This window comes from Tachypleus tridentatus, chromosome 1, assembly GCF_004210375.1.
Source record: "Tachypleus tridentatus isolate NWPU-2018 chromosome 1, ASM421037v1, whole genome shotgun sequence".
Lineage (NCBI taxonomy): Eukaryota > Metazoa > Arthropoda > Merostomata > Xiphosura > Limulidae > Tachypleus > Tachypleus tridentatus.
Window position 1 is genome coordinate 44,832,937 of NC_134825.1, and position 13,342 is coordinate 44,846,278.

Here is a 13,342-nt window from a genome sequence, read left to right on the forward strand (position 1 = left end):
GTTCATGCCACTTGAAACATACCGTACGATTCATAGCAACATCACCATAAGCAGTGTTAAGCATAGCAAAAGTTTCAGTCGCAGATTTTCCAAGTTTAACACAAAATTTCACAGCAAGTCGTTGCTCCTTGAGGTCATTCATTCTGAAATCCGCCAAACGAAAAAATCGCACTTCACTTAAAATCGCGTAGCTATTACACAAATGAAGATATCTGCAATCGGGAAATGGCGTCGTAACAGCCCTCGTAGAGTTTTCTCTACCCATACCACCTGTTTTTACGTATAAAAAAATAGCTAATTTTGTGAGACAAGATGTGTGTCTCTCAGAAGTACATTTTCAGTGTAGGAAAACTATAACTTTGGAGACAATCTTTAGCTTTTTGGTATATTCTGTTTTATTTGTTAAAATGTTTCATAAGACTGTAAGAAATTAAGGGGATAATCATTACTTTGTAATATGTTATGAACTCTTGAAATTTCTGGGTAAAGGTGGAAGTACTCAGATCAGATATTATATACATTATTAAGAAGATTTAGAACAAGGTTGTGTTTGTAGGAGTCTGGTATAAAATTGAAAGATGGAAATGGAACAGTAGGAAATTGGATAGTTATTGGAAAATGGTGTATCATAACTTCACTGATTTTTGTTACAAAGAACAGTGTACTAATAAAAATAATGTATATGAGTTTCAATGAAATAATAAGTTATGGTTCATGGAGATTCATCAGATTTGAAGATCCTGCTTAAAGAAATAAATACATGAACCCTAAAATGCTAAAAGAAATAAATGTTATGAATGACCAATTTTTCACTTGGAACTTTGTTTATGTCAGAAAGATCAACTAGTCAATTATTCCATTCCATTGCAAGAGAAACAAGTTCATAAAATATAAATGATAGTGAAATGTATTGTGTATGCATTTTATGCATATTCAAACAACATAATTTGCATAAATAATTTTTGTGGATAATATTTTAATATTTCAAGTTATTCATTAATTTTCTGATAATAATACAGATTAACTTATGTAACTGTTATGTATTTAGAAAATCTTGTTTTTATATTTTAATCCAAACAGTGTGATTTTATTTTAAGTCTAGAGACTTTAACAGAGCAGTTTTTGCTATTTATTGTCTTTTATCTCTGTTAGAGATGTAAAGGAACTAGCCAATGACCCAAAGGTATTTAACCACATACAACTGGAATGGACAACAGCATAGGCATAAGCAGCAGTAAAATATCAATATAATTACAATCACCAATGTATATGTTTATGTTTCTACACCTGTAAACAACAGTATCTTACAAGGTGAAATACCTTGGAACAATGTTTTAAGATAAAACTGTCAGTGTATTTCATGGTGTGATCTCTTTGATGAATGTTGTAGAAAAAGTGATAAACAGGTACTTGTAGTTTTCCAAATTTTTAATCCTTTGTAAGGGGTCAAGTGGTGGTGAAACATTTAACATCAATTGAAGCTTTCAAGGTTTACACTAAAAGTATTATAACTATCATTGACTAGCTCTTTATCCAGCAGACTTTAAATATTGTAGTCTAATTTGGTATCCATTCTTATGGACTTATATAATGTGAATAGGGGAAAAAGTGAACTTGAACCGAAAATTTGTTAACTCTCCCCAACACTTACTTGTGGATGATGACTCCTGTCATCATATATGTAATCTACACAGAAGTTCTATTTTGTATTCAGACATTGAACTAAATACTTTTCTTTTAATATTTGCAATTATTTTACATAGTCCAGTGATGCAAAATTCCATTTTTCAGAATTTTTTTTTCCACATTTGAAATAATGTTCAAAATGCTTGAGTGGTGTCATAATTATATTTGTCTTTCTGATTACAATGTGTGTGTGTGTGTGTGTGTATCTAAGGTGAGGATAGTGGAGGCATCCAAGTCCATGTTGGTTGCCTTAATTAACAAAGATAATAAGAAAATTAAAAGCCAACCATTTGTTTATGTTACTAGAAACCATCATGTTTCAAATACACATATGCATGAATAGTCCATATTTTTTACATTTATGAACAACAACATTGTATAAGGTGATCTTTGACCTTGGGAAGATAATTGAGGTTACAACTATGGAGGTATTTCACACTGATTCCTTTTTCAAATATTATTAAGGAAGGCACCAGTAATAGTGATAAACAGGTACTTGTAATCTATATATGGCTAGAAAGACAATAAGTGTATAAGTTTGAAGTGATCAATAAGTAAGTGCTTACAAGAAAATACAAAGACAAAAAAGCTCAAAAAGAACGTCTTCAGAAAGTATGGGAAAGACAAGCTGTTATTATGAGCAGTGGAAGGGTTAAGAAGTTGAAAGAAGCTATTGAAAATGTTTGAGAAGATATTGGCTACAGAGAGACTGAAAGAACTAATGAGAATAAAAAATAAAATGGAATTCTGATATGATAATATGCATTCTTATTAGCGTGGTAGATTATGTTTGTGAAATTGCTATTTTTTCTGTACCCAGTGATAATGGCATCAACAACTGTAAAATTTTCATTTTAGTTGTCTTTTAAGACTGAATTAAACAGTTTGAAATAAATTATAGACATACATGTATGAACATATGTGATCTGTAATCATTGTGAAACAGCACTTTTTTGATTTGAATCTGTTTCAGAATGTTAGGGAACACATGAGGAGGAAGCATTGATACCTTAAAAATGTATAGTCATGAATGTTGTTTATGGTTTTGAATTCTCATTTTTTTGAACCCCTACCAGACAAGTTACCTTTACTCTTCCCATGGACCTTTGGCTTTTTCACCCTTTATTTTCTTCTTTTTTCATACCTTGATGTTGAAAGTTGGCTACAAACATCTCTAGATGTCTTTAGTACAATATGGAATAAAAGCTATCTGTACAACTGTACAAGGAACATTATCCACAATGCAAAAACACAACCATTTTTATGTTGACTGTATTTTCCTGTAATCTTTGGGTGCCTGTTGTAAGAATGAATCAGATTTTTGCAACTACAAATACATACACTATTAGTGTAGAGGCAGTTAAAATTAAACTTTGCAACACTGCTTTTATACAATATACTTATTAATATGTGTGTGTATATATAGGAGTGAGACTTTTGTTCAAGACTTGTAGCATTTACAAAAACTTTTCAGCAGTGGCATTGGATAGATAATAGCTCTTTGAAGCATTGGTGCCAGGCTACTTTTACTGTTCATGATGACCACACTTCATATCAAAGTGAAATTTCATTAAATATCAAAAGGTATAGTTACCTAATGCTATAATGTGCATAATTACAATTCTAAGCTGAATGATCAGTCATTTGTATTTCAGATCACATGATAAATCATCAGATGAATGATGTGGATATAAATAAATTGAAGAAGAACAGTTGTCATTATTTGATAAGACAGACTTTTCCAGTAATATTTAAATATTACAAATACCAGTTATCCTCTAATTGATGTGAGAAGGGTTGATAACTGATACACTTTTGAAATATTAGTTTTAAATATTCTAGTAATGAATCAAAAAATAAACTTACTTGTAACTTGATTAACCCAATTTAATTTTTCCAACACAGCTCCAATCTTCCAGTAATCAGTTCAGTGCAACGTTGAAGCTGCTTTTCTTGTTTTGTCTACTGTGGACTGTGTGTGGAACAGTAGATGAGGAGGGTCGCAAAAAAATAGATTCATATATGCGTGAAATAGAAGAGTCATTTCCTAACCAGGACACTGTGTATGAGTACTATGTAGATATTCAACACTCTACCTGGGTACTGTGGCAAGACAGATTAAAGGATCAGTGGAAATATAATCCCAAGTACTGTTTAACTTACAGCTTTAAGTTAAACTTCAGAACAGACAAACTTTTTTCTTGTGGTATAATATTCAATACTAAAAATTGGGAAGGTTGTGAAACAGTAGAAATTATGAGTAATTTTTGTAGTAAAAATATCCTTATACTTTGGGTAATTTTTTTTATTCCCTTTAAATTAGTTTATTATGGGTTTGAAATCAGATGAATGTAAAGTATCAATTCAGATGTGATTTGAAATGCTTAATGGACTAATTAAAAGGAATGTAATGCAAAACATATGCATTCAATAATGACTCTTGTCACAAATATTTATTTTGTTCAAAGTGAGAAACTTACCCTTGTTTAAGTGATTAATATTTGAATGTGAATCAGACAAATTTTTGTGTTATTTTACACCTATTATCCCTATGGTAAATTTCACTAAATATACAGATACACTGTACATCAAGATATTTGTTTATGTGAATATGGTATGGTCATTTTACACATTTTCAAAGACATTTAAAAATATAACATGGTAAATCAAGAGTTTTATTACTTGCTTAAACATATGGCTCACACTTGATGCACTAACAGAGATATTTAAATTAAATGAAAAAAACTAGTTTTTATTCTTAATATCATATATAATGTTGAAGGGCATTCAGATATTTATAGTAGTTAGCCATTATTTTCAAGGTTTGTTTATATCAGTTTTAACAAAAAGATACTGTTGGTAAAAAGTAAAAATAACTGTTAGTATGTAACTTTATAGTTCTTTAAAATGACACAATATCATATATTTTACTTTGCCAAATATTTAGTTATATTTTGGATTTAAAACTGTAAGCTCTTTAAAGATAATTTTTAAACTCTTGTATATCTTTTTCTTAACTCATTCCTCTTGAAAAGTACTTACCTGACTTTTTTTTATTGTAGTGTGTCTTTCTCCAAAGTAATAGTGCCAACAGTTGACACAGTGAGGTACCAGTTTTTGGTTCATAATTTAATCCACAATGGACATCCTGTATTGATTGTTGGGCCAGTTGGGACTGGAAAAAGTCTGGTAGCTGGTTGCATCCTAAGTGAACTTGATAACTCTTTGTACAGAGTATTAAACATAAACATGTCTGCTCAGGTATATGAATGTTTTTATTAAAGTTTTAACATATCAAATGAAAATGATTAATTCTATTTTATTTCACATAAATAGACTTTAATTTAACCTCACTCTGTAATAATTTTACACTTATTTTATTCAAAAGATAAACATAATTCCATACACAATGTATTTTAATCATATTAACTGAAATTAAATAAGAAAATACTTGGTTTGTGATATTCCTGGTGTAGAGGAATGAATAAACCACCTCCATATAACAAGATTGAAAATTTAGTTGGAATAAGTGCAGAATAAAAGAAACAAACAATATTGATTTAAGGCATACTTCATGTATAATATGTGATATTTTCTTCATGTAAGTCATTCACTCAAACAATGCTTGTTTTCTAGTGTATTTTATCCAATATAATTTTATTAATGTTTATGAACCACAAATGTGTACAAAACACAGATTTTGTTTAGGATAATGCTTGTCTTAATTGCCCTGTGCTAGCTTAGCCAGTGTGATAATTGTATTATACCACCCTACATTACTAATGCAAAGTAAATACTTTAACACACTAGAAATTTTGAAAAGAATAAAAATGAATGAATACACATTGTTGATATGTACTTCTCTATAGCAGAAATAACAGATGCTTACAATATTAGTAGCAGCATATTTATATATATGCTAAATTGATTTGATTTATATGCAGCTTCAGTATATGAATGAGCAAGTTCTCTTCAATACAGTATCTTTGTTTATCATTCATCCCTGTTAAGATCATAAGATAATTTCAATGAATGGCTTCATTACACTCAGCTAAAGGGTAAAGTTTTTCCAATACATTAGATATTTTCACAATTCTTAAATTTGCATGTGCCTTTTTTGGCAACTTTCTAGTAAAAAACTGATGAAACAGGACAAGTAAAATAAAGTACATTTGATGTTTTCAATGAAGAAATATGATACTTAAATCTAAAAAAGTACTGAAGGCAATATCTTTGTTTCAAAATACATCTAAGTTGCTTATGTTTTTTTGTGTAGTTTTTCATATACAAGAACATATGTTTACCAATATATGATAAAGTTGTAACAATTGAACATTTAGAAACTCCATATATTGATGGCTTGTTTGTTCAAATAGTTACAACTTATTCTTTCAGTTAAAGAGATACAAAACCATTGTTGTGTAAGAATCTCATGATTTTTTCAAACTGTTTGTTCAAAAATACATAAGTGATTGAGATTTTATGTGCAGAATGAATTAAAACCTTAACAGTTTCCTAGCACACAATTCATGTATTGATTGTATACGTAAAATATTAGAGAATAAAGATTTTATTTTAAACTTCACGTTCAAAGTTACCATCATAGTTATGAACTGATGAATTAAAAAAATTGATTTAATGATTTTGGTGATGTCTGATAGTGAATTGATTTTGTTGGAACTCTTCTTCTGGACCCATTCTTATCACATATGTCTCCTGGGATTTCATGTTTTGGGTGCTCTGAATCTTGTTCTGGATTGATTATTTTATTCAAACAAGATTCTCTTCATGGAGTGACCCTTAGATCCCCAGGTATTTTGGTGATTCTTCACCTAGTGGTGTAATCAACTTCTGAATGCATTTACCACCCACCTTTATCCAACCTCCCCTTATTCTGGTCAGTTGTTTCATTTATTTTGGCTTTGAAGATAGATTCCTTCAAACAGAATTGGTCCAACATTTACATTGATGCTTATTTTTCTACTTGCTTCCTTGCTGGGTTTTACTTCTTATTCACCTTGCTATTTGTTAAGTCTTTCTTACTGCCCCTTTCTTGGGTATTCAGTCATGGTCCTCACTATCCTTCATTCATCCTTTCCATGGCCATTCTCACTTTCCTACTCAATTCCCTAGCAACCTCAGTCACTTGGGTGTCATCTTGCCATAACAACACTCCAGTTTCATGTATGGTATTTGTCTGGTCTCTTGTTAAGCAGTCTGTATCTCATAGGGGTAATATTCTTTTTTCCCAGTTGTTCCATCCTTCATCTTTAATGGTTTATCAATAAAAATGCTACTGTTTGTCTCTGACTATAGTTACCTCCATTTCCATTCTAGTGTTTCATATGTTTCAGGATTTTGTTTTACATATCTGTTCAACTATGAGTTGTCTACCATTGCTGGTTATTTGACAGCCTTATCCATTTACTTTCATTTTTCCCTTTTATGTAAAGTTTTTTCCTCTTCTGCCTATAGCTCCTTTTATCTCCTTTGTTCACCTCATATAACACCCCTTCTAGATTGAACCCTTGGCTACCTGATCCACATACCACTTGTCATTAAAAACTTATCTTTTCCCTCTTTTTGCCTGTGGTCATCACTGATTAGATATCCTTGTCCTTGACATTTCATTTATTCATTACCACTGTGCTCATGCCCCTTGATGTGGATTCCTGTATGTGGTGAGGGGACCTCCCAGAGAAGGTTCTGTACTTTCAGTTTAACTCCTCTGGAATCTAAACATCCACCTACAAGTTTGTCATGCATGGTGACCCATGGAGGGGAGGAGAGGGCCCTGGTGTTTGTAGGGTCCAACCCTAACATACCACTTTGGCCTTGAATTCTTGGGGTGGCCCCACCAGCGTAAATCGAATGGTCCATTTGGGCTATGGTTAACCAAGTATCAGTGTTGGCCATTTTTAGTAGGTGTTGTGCACATTATGTCTGATACCAATGTTTGTGTATAAAGCTAACAAAACCCTGGCGTTCTGCAGTGTCCTTGTTTGGTGCATTCCCACATAGGACTCCATGGTTGGTGGGGTAAGTGGGCTCTGAAATTTCTTTCTTTATTATGGATCCTCCAAAAAAATAAAATAGTAAAAAACAAACCATAGGTAAATGACCATGTCTTGAAGATTCTGAACAGCAATCTTTAACTTCTTCAAAACCTGTACCTCATTTTCTGATATTACATTGTTTATCAGACAAAACTTAAGGGCAGATGTTTCCCTTTTTTATTCAAAAGGGACTAGAGGTGCTTTCTGGCTCTCCAAAGTCAGTTAAAAAGCTAAGTTTTGGGGACATCTTGGAAGAAACATTCACTCTAAAACACAGTGAAATCCTCTTGCATTTGAAGGCCATTGGGGATATAGTCACTGAGGTTACTCTCCATGCTACTTTGAATTCATCACAAGGAGTTTCATCACAGAGATTCTTGCTGGTTTCTCCACTCAAGGAGTTTTTGCAGCAAGACGTATTTCCACTCACAAAGATTGAATGACGCTGCCAAGCACTGTCATAATTTTGATGCTTACATCACCACAACGACCTGCCACCATTAAGGCTGGTTATCTAAATTGTAAGGTACAGCCATATATTCCAAACCATCTCAGGTGTTTCCAATATCAGCAGTTCAGTCACTCGAAGACATTAAGTCATGTTACCTTGACATGTACTCATTGTAGTGGCAAGGACCATGATGCTTATGAGTAGGAAATGGATCCTCATTGTGTTAAATATAGTGGCTCTCACTCCTCTTACTTTTGTACTTGCTCTCGGTGGATGGAGGAAAAAGAGGTACAGCATTTGAAAAGGTTCACAATATTTCTTCCCTCGAGGCTTGAAAGTTTGTGTCCACCATCTGTCTTTAATATGTGTTGCTGCACTCCATTCCACTGTTACAATGGTAATGTAGACAGATCTTTTTGTACCTCCATTAGAGTCATTATCTAACTATGTCTTTTGCCTTCTGTGGTTAAGAGAGTAGACAAGTTAATGTCTACTCAAATCTCTGTACCTACCAATCCTTCCAGTGACTGCTTAAGTCTATTTCCTTCTGCCCCCAGCTTCTGGTCTATGTTCAGGCCCATTTTCTTTGGATCTAAGATGTTGAATGATTATTCTTTCTTTATTTCAGTCACTGAACTCTACTTCTACTGACAGGGACCTCCCCACTCAATCCAGGGCAAAATCCAAGGAGGTCAAAAGACCTCCTTCTAATAAAAGAAAACAATGTAGTTGTAAACTTCAAGGTTCTCCACTCAGTACTCTGTGTAAATAAAAATGGTCACAATGTTACAATGGAACATTCAAGGTTTCCATTTGAATATAGATAACATTAAGGATTTGATTGATTCTTATCACCCTATATGTCTCTCCTTACAGGAAAAGTTTCTGAAACCTGCTGATTCAGTCACCTTTTAGCAGTTTTATTTGTACAGAAGTGACATTTGTGTGATGGACCACTGCATGGAGAGATGGCACTTCTGGTCGATCAGCATGTGCCCTTCTTGTCTTTGCTACTGAATACACCTTTGGAGGCTGTAGCCATCCATGTTTCATTGGGTTGTACCATCACGTTTTGTTCTCTCTACCTGTTTCCTGGAGAGGTGTATGATCAACCAGACCTTTATGCTCTCATTGAACAGTGACCTTCTTTCTTTTTAATCCTGGAGGATTTTAATGGACATAATTCCCTCTGGGGTAGTGCTGATATTGATGGGGAGAGTTATTCTATGGAGCGTATGCTCTTGAATCACAACCCTTCTCTTTCAGTACTGGCTCTTATACCTATTTTCATGCACCTTCTTAGTCTTTTCCTGCTATAGATCTTTCTATCTGCTCCCCTTCACTTTTCTCTCATTTCTCTTGGGGAGTTGATAGTGACACACAGTGCAGTGATCATTTTCCTGTCATTTTGAGGGAGACTGGCCATAGTTGATACCACCTGCCCCATGTTCCTCAGTGGAAACTGAACTAGGCCAACTGGCCCTCTCTCACTGCTCTCTCAGTACTTGATCCTGTTGTTGACTGTAAGCTGTTGCTAGATGACTATGTGGCAGCAGTAACTGGCTGTATTGTTCAAGCAACTGTCCAGTCTATTTCTAAAACCTCAATATATTTTCCATGGTGTCCTCATACATGGTGGAATTCTACATGCTACATGGCATGGAAGGCTCAAAAATGGACCTGGGATATCTTTCTTATGTATCGCACACTGCTCATGCTTGGCAGGTAAGGGGTCAAAGCCAGAAGGGATCTTGGATTAAGTTCACAACTAGCCTCTCTTCTACTACCAGTTCCAAAGTCATGTATAAAAAGATTTGGAAGGTTAGTGGGTATTATACTTCTGCCCCCTTTCAATTTTGCTGTCTGACAGCCAAGACATTGCTTATGCCCAAACCATCACCAATACTCTTGGTGAAAGCTAATTCCACTTATCTAACACTTCTTTTCAACCCCTAACCTTTTAGCCATCACTACTGGGACAGAGCGATTGCTTCTTTCCATTTTGGCTGATCTTCTCTATGAGTATAATCCTCCATTTACACTAGTGGAACTCAAGCTTGCTCTTCATCGGTCCGGCAGTACATCAGTTGGACCTGATGATATTCACTACAAAATTCTTAGCCATCTTTTTCTGCCTCTCTTGCTATTTTTCTAGTTGTTTTTAAATGGATCTGGCAGGATAATGTTTTTCCTAATGCTTGGAGCCATGCTATTGCCCTCCCATTTTCTAAGTCTTGGTATGCTCCCAATACTCCTTCCAAATATCATCCAGTTGCTTTGGTGAGCTGTCTCTGTAAGATCTTAGAGAGGATGGTTAGTGCTTGTCTTGTTTAGGTTTCTAGAATCAGACATTCTCCTCTTGCCCACCCAGTGTGGGTTCCAATAACAGCAATCCACCATGGACCATCTGTTTTGATTTGAAACATCAATCAGGGGAACCTTTCTCAAGCAACAACATCTTGTTTCTATATTTTTTACCTTGGGAAGGCTTATGATATTACAAGGAGGTATGGCATACTGCGAGACCTCCACTCATATGGGTTGCATAGCCATTTGCTCATTTTTATTAAACATTTTTTGATGGGTCGATGATTGCAAGTCCATGTGGGTTTGACACTTTCCCTTTCTTTCTCAAAGGAACTTGAAGTCTCTTGGTGCTGTATCTTGAGTGTCACACTTTTCATTTTAAAGATTAATGCCATCAGTGGACACCTCTTCCCTACAGTTGCAAATGGACTCTATGTCAAAAACTTCCACGCGTCGTGTTTGTCATTGAGCATGAGATTTATTGAACAGAGGCTACAGGCTGCTTTCATTCATCTACTGTAGTGAACCACAGCAAATGGTTTTACTTTTTTACTCTCAAAAAACCATTTGCATGCACTTTTGCCACCAACAGGGTATTCACCCAGATCCTAAGCTCTGTCTTGGAGAAGTTGTGCTTCCAATGGTCCCCAAGGCAAAGTTCTTGGGGCTTGTAGTTGACTGTAAGCTGACTTTCATTTCACACGTCAAACAGTTACTTGTCTAGTGCACAAGGATATTTAACATCCTCCATGTCCTCACTTCTACCTCTTGATGTTCAATGCTAAAGATCTATCAGATCCTCATTTGATTAAAACTGTACTATGGGTCCATGGGCTATGGCTCTGCCAGGACCTCAGCCTTGAAGAAGTTGGACCCTATTCACCATCTGGGGCTTTGGTTCTGCACAGGGGCTTTCTGCACTTCTCCAGTTCAGAATTTGTGCACTGAGTCTCATGAACCTCTTCTACACCTCCACCATCTGCAAATGTCTTTACTGTATACTTGAAAACTTTGATCCTTACCACAGCATCTTACCTGGGGTTGTGTTTTCCTTCCTCAGTGGGTCATGCTTTTTCAGAATATACAGTCTGTCATTGTTCCTTTTGACTTTTGTATCCAGGTGCAGTTGGCTGAATTGGATATAGCCTTGGATAATGTTGCTGCCTCTACTGGTCAGCCCATTCCATCATGGCTTATTACCATTTGCAAATGTGACCTTTCTGTGAGTCATCTGAAGAAAGCAGATACTCCCGATTGGAAGTACCGTCTTCTGTTTGCTGAACACATTTCGAACCATCCTTCCATTCAATTTATATAGGTGGTTCAAAATCAGATGCTTCTGAGGGCCCAGCCATGGTTTATTGTGGTTCAGTGGTTTTTCACAAGATCCCCTCTACAGTTTTGTGTTCACTGCTGAGTTGTATGCCATTTCTCTTGCCATTGATTACATAGAAGTTATGCAGTACACGAACTGTATTATTTACACTGATTCATTTAGCTCTCTACTGGTCCTGGAATGGAATTGCTTCATGATAGTTCTCATCCTGTTTTCATTGATATTCAAAACTGACCGGTCCATTTCTCTCTATTGTCAATTTCTATTCAGTTCTTCTGGATACTGAGCCACTTCATTATTTGCAGGAACGAGCTTACTGACATCACAGCTAAGTCCTTCTGCTCTGGTGCTATCATGGCCATATCTGTTTCATGCATGGACTATGGTCCTGCATTCAAGGCTCAGCTCTGTGCCAACTAGCAGTCGACTTGGACTGAGCAACATGATAACAAGCTCTTCTAGATCAAACCTTCTGTTGCTCTTTGACTGTCTTGCTTCCATAAGGAATAGAAGGAGGAAGTTGTTCTGTTTAGGCTATGCATTGATCACAGTTTTTAACTCATTGTTTTCTTTTATCTGGGACTGATACACCAATGTGTGGTCTGTGTGACACTCAGGTCACAATAGTCCACATTTTACTGTTGTGCTGTCATTACAAGTGTGAGAGACGGCACAATTTTAGACATATATTTACTGTGGGTTCACCCTTAATGTTGGGCGATGTCATTTTGGTGATGATGACACTGTTCACCTCATATGTATTTTTAAATTTTTAAGGGCCATTGGCCATTTCAATTCTATTTTAAGTTTTTAATTCAAAAATTGGACTTTTTTAACATTATTCTTTTTTATGTATTTTAATGGTTTTACTTTTATTTTCAATTTTTACCTATTATTTGATTCAGATAGCTTAGTTGCTCTGCACTAGTAAATGTCAAACAACCGACCTGTACTTACGTTCTCCTGTATCTGGTTAGTAGTTCCATTTTTATTCAAATATGTAAATAGCTTATGAAGGGAACGTTCCATTCACACCTATTTCTTTCCCTTCCATATGTATACCTGCTTTAACCTTGCACTTCCTTCTGTGTTGCATTGTCCCCCCTCCTTCATGTGGAGTACAGGAGTCCTTGCCACTTACCAGCTCCTAGTTGCTAGGGTGGTGGACCATGGAGGAAGCCTCCAAAGTCTGTCTACTCCCACTCATTATAAAGTAGGATGATAGTGTTCTGTCAGTGTCTCCATCTGAAATTTCTCATCCTACTGCTGCCTGTATATTGATATCCAGATGGTCAGATGTTGAATTGGAGCAGAACTAGCAACCATAAGTTCTCACACTTGGTTTTGGATTGCAGTTAACCCACCAATTGCACTCTGTCTTCCTACCATTGCCTGGATATCAGGTTCAGAGGTAGCAATCTGTTAATTGAATTTTGGATCTGCATAGATGTTTATTTTCTGGGTTTTTGGAATGTGATATCAATTTTCCTTCCAATTTCTTGGCTT

General features: G+C 35.2%; 1 protein-coding gene across 1 annotated transcript in view; it reads left to right on the forward strand.

The window, feature by feature from the left end:
- The window catches only part of LOC143232396 (dynein axonemal heavy chain 2-like), a 228,744-nt gene that overhangs the window by 105,975 nt on the left and 109,427 nt on the right, over window positions 1–13,342 (forward strand). Inside the window, 2 exon segments of the mRNA XM_076467790.1 lie at window positions 3,592–3,833; window positions 4,749–4,947. Of these exon segments, the coding sequence (XP_076323905.1) occupies window positions 3,592–3,833; window positions 4,749–4,947 (441 nt within the window).